This window comes from Thunnus albacares, chromosome 3 (assembly GCF_914725855.1).
Source record: "Thunnus albacares chromosome 3, fThuAlb1.1, whole genome shotgun sequence".
NCBI lineage: Eukaryota > Metazoa > Chordata > Actinopteri > Scombriformes > Scombridae > Thunnus > Thunnus albacares.
This window is the reverse complement of record NC_058108.1, coordinates 25,110,457-25,130,680: the sequence shown is the minus strand read 5'-3', so window position 1 is coordinate 25,130,680 and position 20,224 is coordinate 25,110,457. Positions and strand designations below refer to the sequence as shown.

The 20,224-nt window shown below is 39.7% G+C and overlaps 1 protein-coding gene across 2 annotated transcripts in view; it reads left to right on the top strand.

Moving 5' to 3' along the window:
- The window catches only part of nr3c2 (nuclear receptor subfamily 3, group C, member 2), an 85,998-nt gene that overhangs the window by 54,257 nt on the left and 11,517 nt on the right, over window positions 1–20,224 (top strand). For both annotated transcript variants that reach the window (XM_044347228.1, XM_044347227.1), the window contains exons 4-7: window positions 6,120–6,236; window positions 11,689–12,033; window positions 13,747–13,891; window positions 17,608–17,738. In XM_044347228.1, coding sequence (XP_044203163.1) covers window positions 6,120–6,236; window positions 11,689–12,033; window positions 13,747–13,891; window positions 17,608–17,738 — 738 coding nt within the window. The remainder of the gene's footprint in view (window positions 1–6,119; window positions 6,237–11,688; window positions 12,034–13,746; window positions 13,892–17,607; window positions 17,739–20,224) is intronic.

The following is a 20,224-nucleotide window of genomic DNA, read 5'->3' as shown; positions in this document are numbered from 1 at the left end:
TACTCCTTTTTTCTCTCAAAGTTAAAAACTTAGACTCGGCATGTGAGATATAAAAGAAGACTGCAGAGAGTGGGCATCTGTACAAGGGGAATAATCCAGCCCATGCTTAATTTCTTTTGGCACCGCCTGCCTCAGGGGACACAACTTTTCGTTCGGCTGTAGCTCATTAGACGACTAACTGGCTCACAGCCTTTTACTACAGAGATAGTTAACATTCTGGATTCATCAACAAATCAGATGAAATCCTTCGACTATGGAGGGTCTGGTTTCCCTTTATTCAAGTCAGACAAGTCATTGTTAGGTAGCTGTATTTGACATCACCGGAACTTGGCACAGTTATTCTTTGAAGTCTACGTTTTTTATGTTACAGTTAAAACGTCTGTTTGGAATATCTATTGGCCACGTGGGCCTTTTACCCTCCAACTCTGTGTGCTTACAGTCGTCCTCAATATTCATTCCACTTAATTTTTGTCATATCTACCAGAAGGCACAGCCAACTGCACACTTTAAAGTTTACAAGCATGGTCCCAGGAAAGGTATAGAAATATTTAATAGTGGAAAGAGCTGTCTATTTGGCTGCGAGCTTTTCGAAATGCTCTCAATTCATTCTTTAAACGCTCACAAAACACAGTACACACTCACACACGTATTTCACAAAAGAAACATTCATCCACCTGCTCTCCCATTCACCACAAGTCATCCAGTTTATCTTACAGTAAGGCAGCCCTTATTACACTCGCACATTTTATTGACTGTCACATTCTAGATGTTGTTGTATGGTAAACAGACTTAGAGGAGGAGTAATCATTTTTATGAATCCTACAAGTTTTGCAGCGGTATCGCTTCTGTTGTCTCGACTTTCACATGCGAACATGCAGCCAATTTATACTGTAGGCTCTATTAAAGAAAGTGAAAGAATTTTTTCAGTATAAACATTTTCCTGTGCTGTGGAAAAATGCCTCCTGACACAAAACAACAGTTATCATCGCTAATGAAATGTGGAAATAGCTGAATGCATTCATATGTGCTCCTCTCCTGCAGCCACTCCGCTAAAGACTAGTTTGTTGATACAAGACAGCTGCACTCAATAAATGACTCCATGTGGAGCACATTTGAAGAGTTCAACGCCAGCTTATTATTCACATGTCATCAGTGGCTTGGCATGTCTGCTCTTCATAATAATACTAGGCGCAGCTTTCAGCTCACTTGCTGTTTCTGCCGGTCTCTTATTGAACTGAGAGGTTTACAGAGACATTAGTCAACCTTGTTATGGCCTCACTTTGTTCTGCAATGTGACTGGGTCATGGTTTCCATGGCGCTTGTGTCAATCTAAAAACCTTTTCTTTAGTATCCGCCCCTGTGGGAGAGGTCATCTGAGGACAAGTCTTACACTGTTTCTGCTTTGACTGGCAGCTAGGGCATCCAATCCCGTCTTTTCCAGCTCAGGCAGGGGGAATAAATTCCTCCCCCCAGTGCCGGAGTGAATGCTTCAGGTTGTGTGTGAGAGGCTCATGTAACAACAGCTGGAGTGAAGCCATTTACCAGTGTTGGATCCTTGCTCTCCAGCACATGTCTCACATCAGAGGCTCTTTGATCGGAAACCGCACACATCATACAAACACAATCAAGGGCACATGTCATGCACACATGCATGGGCACATGCATCTTCATAAGTGTTAGAGGAATTCAGGTGTGCGGTATTACGTAGAAATTAAATCTGCAAAGCTTACTGTAAGCATGTGTGTGACCCACATTGCTAATAGGCATTTAGGTTAGAGAATGCAGCCTGAGGAAGGGTCTCTAATGCAACCTAGATACATTTACCATCGCAGTAGGTGTGTGCATTTTATATCCTTCTGACTTTAAAAATAGACACAAGGGCATATAACATGTTAGGGCTACGACTAATGATTATTTTTAATATCAACACAGTTTTTTCAATCAATTGATCAACTGTTTAGTCCACAAAACGTTTGAAAATAGAGAAATGGCTGTAATACTGTTCCAGAAACTAAGGTGACATCGCCAAATCGCTTTTTTTGGTCTGACCAACTGTCTAAAATGAAAATGTATTCCATTAACAAGTACATAAATCACAGAAAAGCAGCAAATCGTCACATGTAAGAAGCTGGAACAAGCAAGTGTTTGGCGTTTCTTGCTTGGTTATCTAAGTCAATTATTTTCTTTGTCAAATGACTAATTGATGAATTGAATTTAAATCTCAGCACTACAATAAATACACAGCACCTTGTCTACCTGTGAAGCCTCTAATAACACTAACAGGTAGGCTGTATGTTTGGCACATGTATGATGATGTAACTCACTCATCTGTGCACACACTACTTCCTCCATGCCCTCAGTTCCCCTGGCCTGGGCCGACCTGCAGGCCCGATGGCTCTCCAGCGGACATAATCTGACCTCCATCTCTTCCTGTTCCCTGGTGATACCTTTGTTCTTTGACATCAATGCAAAAAGGATCAGCTGCAGTCAGTGGGTTACACCTTTTGTGTTCAACCAAATAAGCAGTGCCAATCTGATGGGCTTTATCAGTGTCTCCACTGGTTATTCATTTGTTAAAGACATAGTAGAGGGAGAGTGTTGTGAATGCATCTGCTGACAGGGCTAAATTACTGTTAAAAAAAAATCTGTGGCATCATTTTTTGATGCCAGTAGTTGCTCAAGTGTGCCTCATGTGCATATCAGACACCATACAAGTAATAGCAGACAAAATACTAAAGTTATATAGCCCATACTGTATCAGCATATTGTAAATGGAAGAACTAAAATGCGTGGGATTTTAAACTATTATTCAGCCCGGCAACTAATTTTTTCAAAACAGCTTTCATGAGAAATGTGTGGGCATATTTCTGTTTCCATCTGTAGTCTGACAACAGGTAACTGCACCCAGGCCTCTTCGATTTGTAAAAAAGAGTCAAATGTGTTTTCAACCTCTAGTTTTTTGACTGCTAGTTTTAAGGCCATTCTAAATTAAATATTGGGCCATTGTTCCTACAGTTATAATCAAATATCAGAGTGTTAAGAAACAAGTGTAGTGCTAGTGCTGGGAATAATGTTATGATGATGCATTGTAGGTGAAAGTACTGTCAAATAGATTTAGGGTGCGTTTATCATAAACTCTACCATACAGTAAATGGTTGCTTTTGTACACTAGACGCCTCTCAACACCATATTGGGGCCTAAACAATGACCGAATGCATTATGTACAAATGCAGCAGATGAGAAAAATCTCGGTAAAAAGAAAATGCACAAGACAACAGTTTGAGATATAGTGCATTATTATAGAAGTGGAGACATTAGTAAACAAAATAACAGCTTCTATTTACATCCTTTTTTAAACTTCTGTAGCCTCTTTTTATAATGATCCAGACAGGGAAACCTAATTGTGTAGAGCCCCATCCAACACAGCTGTTTGTGTGTTATCCAAAGAACTGGAGTAGCAGCGCTATTGCAAGGCAGTGATTTGCATACTGCTGGCCCAGTGGTAACAACAATTATATCCCTGAGAGACCTGTTTTTTTGGTTGTTTGGTATTTTTTGGCTATGTAATTTAGGTTGCATAAATACCTATGAATGACTGAATGAATTGTGAGTGGATAATTAAATGGCATTAATCCATCAGACTGACATGAATTTCAGCAGCGCATACTTTAATTATGTGCCCTCCTGTGTCTGCAGTACCAACTAAGAAATTTGTAGCCAATGCCAAATGCCATTCAGGAGTCACTGTAGTAGCATTGATGAGGGTCAGCCACTGTATCTGAGAGGCTGTTTTCACAATTAGAGGTCTGACTGGCTGTGTGTAGTGGCTTTTTAAAAATGTCAGGTTAAGGGCTGTATTTCAGTCTGTCTGTATTTTTTTTTGGAAAGTAAATGTACTGTATCTGTGCAGGAGGACTGCAGGGCAGATCACTCTTGTTAAAGCGGGGTCCCCATAGGAGAGAGTGTTTCCCTTTCAGAATAATGTCTCCATAACTGATGTGCGCGGGAGCTGACAGACAACAGAGACTACTCAGCGGGATGTTGCCAGATTCTGAGATCATTAGCTAAAAGTAGACGTGAGCAGACTCCATTAAAGAACTTTGAGGGCTGTCATATGTAATGGTGAATGCTGAAAGAGTGTATTATACCAGCAGACAGGAGTTTTTAAATTGATGTCAGACTCCATACTGTATAAAGAATATCTTAATAGAAATTGACATTATTGAATGTTTTTACAGTATAAACAGGAAAAAAAGAAGTGATAGATTTTTGGATGTGCATATGGAAATATGAGTCAAGATGAGTTCATAAATGAAGAACTTTCTTATCAGATGAAAGGAGGTTTTTTTTTCACTTTTTGGAGATATTTTCCAAGGTAGGACTGAAAAAGTAACATTCATCAGTAAGCCCGCCATGTGCCAGGATGATAAGCAAAAGCACATATTCAGAAGTAAACATGCTGTGTGAGTGCATGTGAGTACATGCACACAGTGCATAAATAAACAACCTTTTTCCCTTTTAGAGACAAACACTCGCGCGCATACACACCATCGGACTACAACTTCGGCTGTCTCATAAAGTGTATTTCACTCTAACAATTATTAACAAGATTCACGGGAATGAGCAAAACAGTTGACAGGAGGGCTCCAGAGTTTTCAGAATTGCCATTTGGTCCGACCTATCCAAGCGAGAGTGTGTGTGTGTTGTGTGTGTATATACATGTGTGTGTGTGTGCGCGCACGAGGGGGATGGGGAAGGGGATGGCTGCGTTGTGTTTCCTGTGTCGCAGTTTACTGTTTTTTAGAGCAAGAAAAATGGGCTTATGTAACGGTCATGTGATTTAGCCAGAAATAGTGGTGGGGCTACAGCTGCTGCCTCTCCTCCTGCAGCTCGGTTCCTTGGCTTTTGGCAGCAGCCAGACAGACACACTGCGCACTACTCCTGCTAGCTCAGAAAACAACTTCTGCTCAGTCCTACACACAAATACAAATACTGTACTGTAGATGCGAAATAAGGCAATGCACAAAATATACATGTTTGAGCAACTGCATGTAAACACAACACACAAGCTGTCATGCTATAGTCTATGCCAGGAATCTTGGGTACTTTTAATTGCATAAATGATACAGGACAAACAAGCAGGAAAATACAGATTGATACTCATCCATACATGTGCCTGCATACATCCAAATACAGAGTCTGAGATGTACACACAATTTGAATATCAACCCTAACAGAGCTAAACCATGCACTGGGGTCATTGGGGTTACTATACCACACTACACCTCTCCATCTGGGTTGATTTCCATGTGTGTCTATTGGTTTGTGGAAGTAGATACAAGATTTGCAGTGTTTTTGAAATTGCCAAGTGGAGCGGCTTTGGCTCTATGTGTGTGTGTTTGTGTGTGTGTGTGTGCGCGTGTGCATGTGTGTGTATACGATAGTGAGAGAGTGAATGACTGCATGTGTGCATGAGCGCGAGCCTGCCTGCCTGTGTGTGGGCGTATGGCGCTCTGAGGCTGGCGGATGTGTGGAAAAAGGGAAAAGGGAGGGATGGAGACGCAGGCGCAGAGAAGGAGAAGAGTGGAGGAGGAGAGGAGCTGTACAGTGAAGAACTAGTGGAGCGGAAGGAAGCGCTCTGAAATGGGAGATCATTGGGTTTAGCTAAGGGCTAGGCAGGAGGCAGGAGGGATTCTCGCCATGTTAGCATCACTGTCAGGAATAGTCTAGCTGCAGCCAGTGTCCTGGTTCCAGCAAATTCTAATGCCCTCATGCCATATACTGTATAATACACCATTAGTCATGCATTGTAGAATGTGAGAGCGGAATAATCACGATTTCAATCATTTTCATGGTGATAATCATGAAATGTAGATCTCTGATATTGCCAGACATTTCACGGGTTTCCTTGACCTACATAACAAACAGTCACAGACAGAGATTCTATAGTCATGTAAGCAAATATAATTTGGTATTTCATAAGTTTGTCCCCTTTATCTTCCCCTTCATTGCTTTTTTTCAGCTCTTTGCTTCACTTAGAAAATATCACCACTGTTCTATGTCAAGCTGCATATAAGGTTCACCATTGAACTGACGCCATGTCTTGTCTTTTTTTGTAGGTCAGCACAACTACCTGTGCGCCGGGAGAAATGACTGCATCATTGACAAGATCCGAAGGAAAAACTGTCCGGCATGTCGCGTACGGAAGTGTCTCCAGGCTGGGATGAACCTAGGAGGTGAGGAGTCACACTCTCATTACAGATTTGCCCTGTCTCAGATGTGACATTTGAGCCAGCCTCCCTCTGCTTTTAAGAAATGATAGATATGGAAAACTAGGTCTGGCCGTAGTCACAGGAGGCCCAGGGATGCTGAGTCATAGGATGTTTGTATGTGCATATAGTATATCTGAGCACAATGTGCATTATGTATCTATACTAGGTGTCGATCTACAGTACTCTATGCAGTGCCAGCTGACAAAGCCTGCAGACTAGTTACAGTATTGTGTTAGTCAGAGGGATGTGGTTTATTCAGAATGGAAATATGATTTTTTTTAAGTTGAAATGTATTAATTTATTGTTCTTATTTATTCCATTATTGAGGGCTGTAATGGCATATACAAGCCTAAACACACACTTGATAGGTTTTCAGTCCATTAGAGTGACTGGAATTACAATTTCAATGTCATACTCTCAAAGGAAGTTAGATTTAAACATTAGTGTAAACACAGAGAAAAATGCTACTTGTGGGATTGCGGACATATAGTTATGCTGTCAATAAATAGCACCACTGATATTTTAGACCAGCTGTAACTGCTGTGCACTGTAATTTTAAAGCAATTTCCTTGACTTGGTTTCAAAATGAACCATTTACAAAATGACTGAAGTTATTTTTCATAATTACCATCACCTAATATTCATACCTGTTATTTTAATGTTACCCTGTGGCATATTGATACTATTGCAGAGCTGCACTTTTTTGTCATGAAACACTTCAGTGAATAAATCTATTCAAATATGCAATGAAACAATTGTGTAAAAACATTGAATATTCTATAAGCCTGGGGGATATTTCAGCACTTTGGACAGATTATGTGGCCTGATCCAAATTACAGCATACAAGCTGTTGGTTTATGAAAACTCTGTCATTTAAAAATGTACTGGAACTGTCTGCTGTCAGGTCAAGTTTATTTGTTTAGCCCAATATCACATAAAAGATCTAAATGGGCTTTACAGGCCCTCAACAACAACACCTCCCAACCAAGGCCGAGCTCTCTCTCTCTCTATTGCTTACTTCGTGACTAAATGGCTGCAAGAATGAGGTTCTAATTTCTTATTTTCTGATGAAGAGATTATATTGATGAAGTTTATTGAGCGGGAGAATAATTTACCCAGACTAAGAGTCAACAGCCATGCCAGCAGCTCTATCAGGCTTCACTTAGGCACAGTGGTGCTTTGAGCTAAATGCTATCATCAGCCTGCTAACATGCTCACAACGACAATACTAACATGCTGATGTTAGGCAGGTTCAGTGTTTACCATTTTAACCATCTTCATTTAACATGTTAACATGCTAACACTTGCTAAATAGCACAAAACAGAAAGTACAGCTGTGGCTGATGGGATTCCCATTAATTTTACAGGTATTTGGTCATCACAGTAGCTAACAAATCGAAATTATGACGTGCTGGTGACGCTAGATGAAAAGTCAGGGGATCACCATAATCATCAGGATTCATCCCCTGGGTACTATGGATATCTGTACCAAATCCCATGGCAATTGACCAATAATTGTAATAGTTTTTCGTAATTCGGTCTGAACCAAAGTGGTGGACCGCCAGACTAACAGCTGTGCCGCTAGCAAGGCTAAAAATTTGCTGTCATGAAAATTAGCACTTTCAATTAATGATACATTGTAAAAAAGAAATGCTCTCAAATTGTTATAGGTTATGCATGGGTATGTGTGACCAATCAGATAAATTACAGAGGATGGCCACTTAAAATCAAGGGGTCATAATGAAGGTAAAAATGACTAATCATGAACATTTCAGTGGTGAGGATACTGTTGTGTTTATTTTAGTATATCTTGCTTTTTTTTACTGAAGCTTCTTGTTAGTACACTGCCTCCTTTGCTGCTGTAACACAGCAAATTTCCCCGCAGTGGGACTAATAAAGGATTATCTTATCTTATCTTATTTTTTGTTTGTATTTGGTTGAAGGACTGGGCCTTTAAACATTAAAGCTAACACGTGACAAAATGTCTATCCTGGAACCAATCCTAACCACTGATTGGTTATGTGTTGTAAGAAAAATAAATATGTGGTTGCTGACTGGGAAAATCAATTTTTGACAAGCTCTTTAAGATACATTTTCTGCATGTGAATGTGTGCATGCTTTCTTTTTGACCAATTTGACTTGCTTTTACATATTTTCAGTCACTCAACACAATGAAGAATGGATGTATTATTGAATAAATACAGAGTTTTCTTAGAACTGATATTTAGCTTTGACCTAATCAGAAAGCATATATCAAGTTCAGTACAGAGATGATTAGGGAGTGAAATCCCTCACAGGGAATAAAAGCCTACAGGTATGTACATGCTGGGGTGAAGGCAGGTCTTATGAAATGCGGGATGAGCAGCATCACTATTGAAGCAGTGTTTGGAGCACTATAGCAGAAGATTTAAAGGAGCTGTGAAAGAGAGTGCACAGCAAGGTCAACTTTAAGGGGACCTATTGCTTTTCCTTATTTTCAGTCATATATATAATGTTATAATGTCAGATGTTCATATTTAACATTTTCAAATGCCAAAATGTCAAATAATGAGGTAAATGTATATAAAAGTAATGTGAGCAATGTCAGTTTCCAACATTTTTTTTTATTTTCAGCCCAAGCTGATTTTATATGGTCATCTGCTCCACGCACAGCACGCAAGTTCACTGCTCCGCTCTGCTAACATTATGGTGTTTTTCCATTGTTTTGGGGGTTGTCTAACCAAGCTATGACTCGAGTCAAGCTGGCATGCTGTGGGTATTTTTCCATTACACAGCACAGCCAAGTAAATTAAATTGTTTACCTGTTAGAGGTGTGCTGGTCATTTGCAGCTCTCCATCAAACATCTCACTGTGGCTGTCTCTGCTCGTACTATTCCTCCCTGCATTATCTCTCTACTAAAGGAAGGAATCTGTGTGTGTGTGTGTGTGTGTGTGTGTATGTGTATGTATGTATGTATGAATGTCCTTTGCATAACTCGAAAACCGTTAATCCGATCTACTCTCACACTTGGTGGGTGCATTGCTGGGGACCCAAGGAAGCGCAGTGTCAAATTTGGTGCAATTTGGACACACAACATAATCAATATTGATAAACTTTGAAAATACAAGTGATCATCGAGCCACTCCACTCTGCAGCAGTGGGGCGGGGCTTCTGGGCTCTGCAACTGCATGTCCTGATCATGAGCACAGACGGAGATCAGAGCTGTACAACCCTGCCATGAGAGAGATGAGGGGACGACATCTCTCTTTATTTGGTAACATTAAAAGTTAGGCTTTTTTGTTGGCTTCCCGACTCATTTTAAAATAGACAAGAGAATAAGAGAGAGAGAGAGAGGGCGAGCAAGCGGAGAGCACAAGCAAGTGACAGAGAGACAGCACTGGTGAGGAGAGACAGTGGTGGAAAGCTTTCTCTGAGAGAGAGAAAGCCAGTGAATGACAGAAATATTTTCTGATTGTTTCACAGTGGTTACGTTTGAAAGCACAAATAAACAACCATCAAACACTCAACAGATGATTTATTGTGGAGACAGATGCTCTTAGTTTCTGTTTCATTTTCCACCTCTGCATTTCTCTCCTTTTCATCCATTCATTATATCCAACTAATGCAGCCGTAATTACAAAAAACAACAGGACAAATCTGCGTTATTTTTACTTCATGTGAATGCAGCTGAAGAGGGAGAGAGAGAGAGAGAGACTACTACTTCCTCCTACAATGTAAAACATACAATGAAATAAGGGACATTTACTTTAACAAGTTCAACTCTGTAATTTCAGATTTCAAAGAGCTCAATGACCTCTCAAAATTAAAAATAGGCCTACTCCTAGGAGAGGGAGACAGGGCATATCTTGCTGCCCAATATGTATCAACATGCCACAACTTGAGGGACAGTGAATGACCTAGACACACACAGTACACGCATGCATTCTCTCTCTTTCTCACACACACACAAATACATGCATATATATATATATATATATATATATATATATATATATATATAATATAAATATTAACATTGTTCTTGAAACTTTCATACCAAGCCTATTGAATTGAAAAGAGAGGGAGCGGTGGAAAGCTTTCTCTGGAAGCCCGTGAATGAGATAAATGACTGACCAATCAGTGGTCTGCAGTGTTTTTACATCACCTTTTAGTATCAGCTCAGCTTGAGAAAAGTTTTTTCGCACGGTGTGGTCTAAAAAACGAAAAGTAGACAGCGAAAAACAGAGCTTTTAATCAAGAATGGACAGACTCTTAAGTTACCTCCCACAGGCAGTTCAAAACCAGTATGTCTCACATAAGCTGAAATCTTTTGAGTAAATATACCCATTCAAATGATCCAAACTGAAGCCACAGAAATAAATGGTCTAAGAGCCCAATATCATTGATACACTTAAATAAAGGATGCAAGCTCTCTGTTATGTATTTTCTTTCTAAATGTAACCCTCATTGTACTTGAAATGAGAAAAGATTCACTATTACATTACTTAACATCTGTGTATAATAGAATGTTAGCTTTTTTCATGGTACTGATTTACACCTCATATCAACAGTATTAATTTTTATGTGCTTTTATTATTATTATTATTATTATTATTATTATTATTATTATTATTATTATTGTACTTCATGTTTATTATTAGTGAGTGGTGGTGGTGTTCTGGAGTGCATAGTATTGAAAAGTGTTCCTAAAAATGCACTCCACCACCACCACCCACTTCAACCTCAATATTAAACATAAATTTATTGAGAACTATCACCTTTCTGACAATATCAACAAAAACTGAAAATTAATACGCTTTGTAAAAGTATAACTTATGGCAGAGTTGTTGTACTGGATTGCATTAAATTGCACATGTGCTCCATGAGTGTATATTGCAGTGAGTAAAATATGTCATGTGTGAGTGTAGCATTGAGACTGGAGACTATCTGAACAAACTGAGAATTGTATGAATGTTTATTAGCATGTATGTATTTATTTGTTATTTGGTTCATCATCACTTAAAGATCCCCAGCCATGTATGGGAATATTTAAACAATACCATACTATTATGTGCTCTTGGTTTTACTGGACTTAATTTGAGATGGTCTCTTTCTAACATCATTCACAATTACAACTTCTCAGAAGATATAACTTCCTTCAGATTCAGAAATAACAGAATTCCTTGAATATTGTACCGTTCAAATTTAATTGTGAAATTAAAAAAATTGCATTGTCATCCATGGATGAAAATGACATATTTAATAAAGACATTGTTAACACATACAGTAGACATAAATGTTTACACCCAGATACTACATACATAGATCCATATTTTCATTTTTATTTAACACATTGCAATTATCTCAGTCAGATTAGCAATGTAAGAAATGCCACCATTAACAATGTGTTAATAAGGGCTGTTGTGTTCCCCACAGCACGAAAGTCCAAGAAGTTAGGGAAGCTGAAGGGAGTCAGCGAGGACCTGCAGGGCTCTAAGGATGGCCAAACCGCTACAGGTGGTGTTGGAGGCAGTTACCTGTCCTCAGAAAAGGAGCTGAATGCCAGTGCTGCCAATGCCCTCGTGCCCCACGGGCCTGGGGTAGTCACACCTTTTCTGCCGCCCTCCATCTGCAGTGTGTTGGAGCTGATTGAGCCTGAAGAGGTGTACTCTGGCTTTGATAACACACTGCCTGACAGCACTGACCACCTGCTGTCCAGTCTCAACCGCCTGGCCGGAAAGCAGATGGTTCGCTTGGTGAAGTGGGCCAAAGTACTTCCAGGTTAGTGATCACTAGCGTGGTGGGCTGAGGCGTAAAATGCTGTTTAAGGGTGTGCCTAAGTTGATGTATTGTGCCATCGTGGATAAATATTGTGTGTAAAGACAAGTTTTTTAAGGTTATATGGAAACAGATGGTTGCAGAATTTAGGTTGTACTACAAATTGAAGTACAAATTGAATAAAGGTCAATAAAGAAGGCTGCAGTTGGATTAAAGCAGTTTATAAGTCTAATAAATTGGATATTTTAAGTGAAATCCAGAATGTCTAAACTTCAGTCAGTTTGAGCCTGTTCATTTTTACAATTATAATCCACTTCTAACAAAGTTTAAATATAGTTGGTTTTATTTTTGGATACATCTAATAAAATGGCAAGCTAAAATATCAGTCCAATAAATCTAAATATTAAAGTCAGTCTTCTGTACTGTAAGCCTGGACTGGGATTTTAATGAAGATAATATCTTCACCTTTGATCTCTAAATTTTAAAAAATCCATCTCTGCTAGTTTTGTCAGAGCACACATTTTAATTTTAAATATTAGGTCAGGAAATTATTCTGCAAATCTTCAACAAGATTAGCAATAAATCCTATTTTACCATTAAATAGAATCAAGATTAAGATTTGCCAAACAGAACTCATTTACATCACTGTTGTCAGATGTTATATTGAAAAGAAGATCTAATGTCTATCTCATTAATTTTTACCCAAGACACTGCACAGAGAGAGAGAAAAAAAAATGTTTAAAAAGGGATAAGCAAGTTCCACTAAAATGCCAGTCAGTGGGAGACATATTGAAAGATGCCTCACAGGTAGCTCTTTGAGGCTGTTTAATTTGCTGTATTGCAAATATTTGATACCTCCACGGTGTCTGCTTGCCATATCCGGACGTATAAATAGAAGGGGAGCCAGACAGAAGGGTCAAAATGAGTACCTTCGACTTTCAGATATGCCACTGCCTGTGTTCAGCTCACATTTGGATGTGGCAGAGCTAAAACACAGCGCAACATGGAACTATAGTGTCAGTTTTTCAGTATTTGGGAGCTAAATTATTAGCACATATGATACTGATATCAGATTACCTTTATAGTTACATGAAAAATGAAAAGTCACATAATTTTCATAGAACATTACTAAGTTTTAATCATCAGCCAGCCCTGCACTCTTCTTATTTTATTAACTGAATACAGTATTAAGCCGGGCATTTGACAAACCTTTTTAGTCTTTTTAGAAAACTGTTTTTGGCAGATTGACATACATATAGACTGAAATAGTTCCTAAGCCTTGATAAGTCACTTGTGTGTCCTCATTTGGCCTATGTTTTGCATGGGGAGGAGTTTCTTGCCAGAGTTTGATTGAGAGTTTGGCAAGTTTCCTATTTGACTCTATTTTTGGAGCTCCATAGACAACACGCCAATAACTGGAGGCCTTGTGGGATTTGCATAAAACAAGAATGGGTGAATACTATTCGGTGGTTATCATGTCTAAACAAATATTGGCACAAAAAAAGTACACTTTAGCGAAGATATGTGGTACGTATTGCATATGTGCAGACACAGGTAAACACATGGACGTGCCCAGCTAAATAAATGCCTTTCGATTTGGGGATTAAGTCCAAATGCTCTTATCAATTTCTGAGTATTGTCAGCTACTTTTAAACATGATGCTTTCTGCGTATCAGCTTCATCTCTGTCTGATTTGTTTGTGTTTGTGTTTGTTAGGTTTCCGGGGCCTGCCCATTGAGGACCAAATCACCCTGATCCAGTACTCATGGATGTGTCTGTCCTCCTTTTGCCTCAGCTGGCGCTCCTACAAACACACCAATGGCCAGATGCTCTACTTCGCCCCTGACCTCATCTTTAATGAGTAGGTCTACACTCCAGTATCTGCAGTATATTGCACAAATTGCTCAAATGTTATTAAAGTTTACTGGTCTTGACATTTAGCTGTGGCCTAGATGTTAAATAATTTGTTATACATCATTAAATGTTATATTATTTTAAAAATGTAACAAAGACATGAGTTCACCCCACCACCTTTTCATCTGTTTATAGTATGTCTGAGCATGAAGCAGTGGAGTCAGTGGACATGCATATAAAATACATTTGGTGTTTGCCTATGAAATCCCCGTCACACGAACATGTCTATTACAGAATAATTTGTTTTTCACAGTAGATAATTAGTGGATACAGTAATTGGTTGAACAGCCAGGCTTTGACGATTAGCTTCTGCTATTTTCGGCAAGTCAATCAGATGCAAATTCATGCATAAACATCACTTTTGCTAGGGGACTTTGGAGAGTAAGGAGGGTATTTTCCTGCTGTACTATTCTGAGCATGCCATTGACGTACCTGAAAACTATTCAAAGAGTCAAAATTTGTTTTTGTGATAGTGGCGCTGCTTTCAGGAAATCATGACGTACTTAAAACAAGGTCAGAATCTTGCATCTGATTTCTGGTACTTCACGAGGAAATGCTTCTGTACTTTTTGATGGTTCTTTAATTGCACCCGACACAGATGATCAAGCCTAGCAAGGGCAGTCAATGGCCCACTTGATCTGTGTTAATATGTTTGAACAGTGGAGCAAGTGGAGAGGAAGTGTACAGTATGTGGGCCTTTTCTCGTTGGAGCTGCTTGGTGATGAATAGAATGTTATAGAATTCATTGAAAAGGAGAATAGCAACCTCTGTAGGCAGCCTGCTGTAGAGGACCTGGTCAAGGTTCTGGGGCAGGTTTAAAGCTGCAACTAATAGCTTGTGTAAGTCAATGTCAGTGGGTCAGTTTGTCCCAAATAAATAAACAACAGCACAAATGCCATTGTGCAACACAGCGACAGCGTCTGTGAGCCTGTGTGGTATCACTTAGAACTTAGCACAGTTGGTAAAGCACTAGTTTGCCACTCCAGAGATCCTCTGATCCTCATCAATTTAGTGCCAAGTGGATGACAGTTAATTAAGAATTATGTGTTTACTTCTGTGGAATGACAACAGTTTTTGGAGAAAATCAAATTTTGTGACAGAGATTGCAACCAACTGAATACCCCTCCCTTTCAAGTGTGTAGGAGAACCTATGGTGGCCGTGAAACTCGCAAAAAATGCGAAAGGCCCTCTCTAGAGTTGGTGTATGCCTCGTCCATTCTGGGCTACTTTAGAAACATGGTGGTGCAACATGGTGGTCTCTGTGGAAGATGAACTGCTCCGTATGTAGATATAAAGGGCTCATTCTAAGCTAACGAAAACACAATGATTCCTAGTTTCAGGTGATTTTACACTAATGAAAGCATGAATATTATATTCCATTTCTGCCAATAGATCTAAATCTTACACACTGGTCCTTTAACAGTTTATGTGATTTGGCAAGTTCAGATTGGAAAAAGACAAAGTTCTAACACAGGAAAATACTGTAATTACATTTGCATTTATATATTAAATGAATATGTATCACTTGCAGAGAAATTAAGATCTCTTTTTACTGTACAGTATGCTGCTATTTCTGTATGTGGTGCAGTTACAGTAGGCCTGCCTCACTGATGGATGTGCCTGGTATTCAGTTTGACAGAGCGGATAAGATGTAGACCGGCTGGAGTTACAGTACTGGTGGCCTGTGTGTTGGTCACATGTTTGCTGCTCTGTTTTTTTATATAGCCAATATAACTATACAAAGCAGTGACACAGATAGCAACCACCAGGGAAAAGTACATTTCTAACATCAGTTTGCATGCTAGATAATTAATTAGCCAGTCATCTGTAGCATGTTGAGCAGCTTGAAAACTTAACTGCAAATGTCAAGATCTGTCAGTTTTGATGCTAACAAAACACAGTCTATCCTTGGATTGTAAGCTGTAGTGCAAGTTTATTTACATTTTGTCACTGTGCCAGCTCAGCTGTCAATCAGTCAGGTATGCCAGCCCACCCACTCAGATGCTTTGAGGATAAGGGAACATTTCAGATGTATCTGTAAGACGTTTTTTTCTTACCATCACTGATTAAAAAAAAGAATATAAACAACACATTAAAAAAAACTTTTTGACATTATATTTGACTGCAAAAATTAATGCTTAATTGTGATTTCAGTGGGACTTTTAGTGAGTTGTTTTGATGTACTTTTCTGAGCAAAATAAATGTTATTGGCTACCTCCATCTAAGGGTGAATCTGAACTTTCCTTTCTCCTTAGTTCTGTCCTGCTTCCTGAATCTTTTACCATAGAAACAGAGAAATAGAGAGAGTTCAAGACTGGGAGAGAGAGATAGAAAGAGAAACAGAGTGAGAGCGAGACAGAGAAAGAGATTTAGAGAGATGAGAAGGAGAGAAGGGGAAGGAGAGAGATTGCTGCCAGTTTTTCTTTCCTCCCCAAAACCAGCAGCTCATTTTGGGCAGTGATTCAGCAAAATTGATTTCAGGCAGAGAGTGCGAAAGAGACGGAGAGAGAGAGAAAACGTGTGGAGACTTTAGAAACTCCAGCCCCAAAGTTGTATCAAATGGTGTTATGCTGCACTTTGCAAAACTGCTCACATAGACAGAGCTGCTCGGCAGAAAAACAGGTCTGCTCCTCACGCAGACGTTGTCACACTTTATCAGCCATTCAGTCTGGCTGACAGACACAGCTGTAGAGTAAATAACTGTAAAGCGTTATGCTATCTTATGGCTTAATGGGAACATTATGCACTCATTTCCTATCGGCTGCTCCTGGTCCTCTCTACAAAATGTTTAGTCTAGTTGTTATCAGAGTGAAGTCTCCACCCTCACTGCCTATGTAAGGATGCCTATGTCACCATATCGTGGATAAAAGTCTGTTCAAGTCAAGCCACAGTGCTTGCATTTAATTACCGTATTCTAGATGTTATGGTGATTTATAGCAGAGAGAACTGGCATCTAAAAAGCCAGAGATTCCCCTGAATCTGTGGCATCTGCAGAGCACATTTCTGATTGGCTCGTGCTTTATCCCTTCTAATGTTTCTTTCCTGTTTTTGTGAAGTTTGTGACTTAACTGAGATTATTTTGCTGATAAAACGTGTGTGAAAAAGAAAAGGGAGTGAGAAAGTGTTATGCATTATAAGCATGGGCCACTTGTGTGTGCATTTGGGTATAAACATGTACAACTCTGTGTTCATCTGTGTATCATTTCTGTCAACATATATGTTGGAATACTTACCTCCCTCTTAAGAGTGTTTCTATGGTGACAAAGGTTAGATATAGGGTCTTTCCTAGTCTGCCACAGCCTTAGAAAAGTGGTGCATATGTGCTGTGATACTGTACGCAGCACTCTGCAATCTTGGGGGGATTTGGTATTCTGCTCTTAGCCCAGACTAGCAGGATCCTCCTCTGCACTGTGTGGAAATATTGTTTCACTGGGCTGAACTCCTGTGGTAGGAATTGTGAGCAAGTGAATGACTGAGTCAGCTGTGAACAAAACAAAGAGAACAAATGAATAAATGACTATGATTGAGCGAGTACTTAGGATGGATTGTAATGATTAGGCCCTGAAACAACTACATTTTTTCAAGTTCATAATGCTGTTGCCATGTTCTTCTGCCTCTGTTTCATCATATCACCTTTCTCCCTCTCTGTGTGCTTTTCCTCAGGGACCGCATGCAGCAGTCAGCCATGTACGACCTGTGTCTGGGCATGAGGCAGGTGAGCCAGGAGTTTGTTCGACTGCAGCTAACCTATGATGAGTTCCTCTCCATGAAGGTCCTGCTGCTTCTCAGCACAGGTAGGCAGTGAGCTACAGGCCTGAGCATGCACTTATTTATTCATCCTATACACACCTGCTCACACTGTTTTTGTGTGTGCCTGCAAGCAAACTGTATAATGAAATGTCATTTGGAAATCATTATTTCAAAAACATGATGTAGTCAACATCGCTTCCAAGCAAGAATTGATTGAAATTTCAGGCTATCCATGGCTTAAACTGAGAAATCCCAAACTTGAACATTTATGTGTGCATTCGGTAACATTCTTTAACTTTCTGTCTGTATGATATGATACGTTGCGATACGATACGATACGATACGATACGATACAAGGAAACGAAATAAAATACTTTATTAATCCGCCAGGGGGGAAACTGAGTGCCACCATACATATAGGACAGACAACAAAAAAAGACAAAAACAGACAAAAGGTGGAAGGCATACACATCTCAAGGCAGCACAAAATAAGGGGAAAGCACAGCACCGTAATAAATAGTGTAAACATCAATGTGACTGTAATAGTATATGTTAGTGGTTATATATGACATCAACAGCAACATATCCATGGATACCAACATCATCACAGTCCTCAGTAAAACCACCATCCTAGTCATCAACATCAGGTCATCATCATCATCATCAACAACAGTGACAGTCAACAACAACATTTATTAAAAAAAACTTCACTGCAGCAGGTACAAACGACTTCCTGAATCTCTCTGAAGAGCACCTGGGCATAACAAGCCTGTCGCTAAAAGAGCTCTTCAGCTCGCTAAAAACATAGCACATCGGATGATCCTCATTTTTGCATAACACTCTTGAGCTTCCTACCCATTCTTTGCTCCACGATCACTTTTAGTGAGTCAGGTGTCAAGCCAATAATGGATCCTGCCTTACTGATCAGTTTATTGATCTTGTTCCTGTCCTCTCAGAGGACAGTAAGGCCTACACACTAGACACTACTACTAGAGACTGTTCAGCAAAACTTTAGTCCACCTTTGTGCCTACAAATGTCATTGACTCTACCAGGAACATGTCCCAATTAAAGCAGACCACCCAGACATCACTTCTTAAGGTTGATGGTCGGATTCTCCTTTCTATGAATTCTGCATTTAATTTCATCAGGTTGGATTGATCAGATTTGTTTTTTATCAGGGGATCATGATAATATTCTTTCTGTGTAAATTATTTTTGCGCAATGACAGGAAATATTTTCTAGTTGAAAGTACCAACCCCCTTTTATACATGTTGCCCATTAAAGGATGAACATGCTGTGTTGCTCTAACATGAAGGCATCCGTCAATGTTAATGGACCCAGTTTCTACCAGTTGAGTGGTCCTTAAACCAGTGTGGTGTAATAATGGTGCAGTTAGAATCAGGACTCATCAGAATAAACAGTACTGGTGTTTTTAGCCCACAGTGATAATCTGTGGTTTACTGTGAACGGGAGAGGTACTTGTCTGTTTGTCTGCTCTTATAACCCTGTACAGGCAAAGGTGTGATGCGTTGCGTCCTCTAGCTAAATTAGTTCCCCATATTTGTATTATGGGTTTTCAACTGTTGTTCTATGGGCTGGTATGACCTGATTCGCCCAACATTACCATGGGAAACATTTTGATATGTTGTTCTGTTCCTTTCATTACATACCTTGAGATTGCAGCCTTTGAAAAGAACAGCTACTATATGGTGTTGGCAACGCTCATACCTGCCTTCCTGGCACCCACGATCATGCCTTTTTAAAGTCTGTTGGATCATGCTGTAAGCTCATTCTTAGTAATCCGTTAACATGCAAAACAAGTGTGGAAATAGAATTGCTGTTATATGCACCTGTTAGGGTAGCAACATACAGAATATGTAAATGAAAAGGGGGGAAAGTGTTTTCACTTTTCTTATCATTTAGTGAAGGATTTACTGTTTTACAATATTTTAGTTTTTAATTGTTCATACATTAACAGAATACTGTACGTCTATCACTCGCTAAAGGGGATCTCACTGTGTTTCCACTCACCGCCAAACTGCCCACAGGCACTGCAGCCTCATAGAAAGGATGTGTTGGACGAAGTTGCTGAATTGGAAACTGAAAGCAGTGTTTTTTCCACCACCTCAACACACTGTGCACTGCTGCTGTCAGTTCAATAGTAACAGTTAAAGATTCCGTGATGGCAGCTGTGTCATAACTTCACCATCCACACCCACTCGTAGCTATTAAAAAGATAACCGCAAGTCTCACAACGACGTTTGGGACACAAAAGACCTGCTGCTGCCCTGCATTCATGCATATTATGTCTATGTGAGAGAGAGTGTGAGAGAGTGAGAGAGGGGTGAGGATAAGGGGGTGAGGGAGAGTTGTGAGGAGCTATTTGAAGAGTCTGCTTGCTGGCCAGACTTCAAACTCTTTGAACTTCAGCACCAGTGCCAATCAGTGGAAATATTCATTGGCAGCGTATTTATTTTTCAGTTACTGAGGCCTCTCAAAGTGGTGCGTTAATGCTGGAAAAAAGAACAA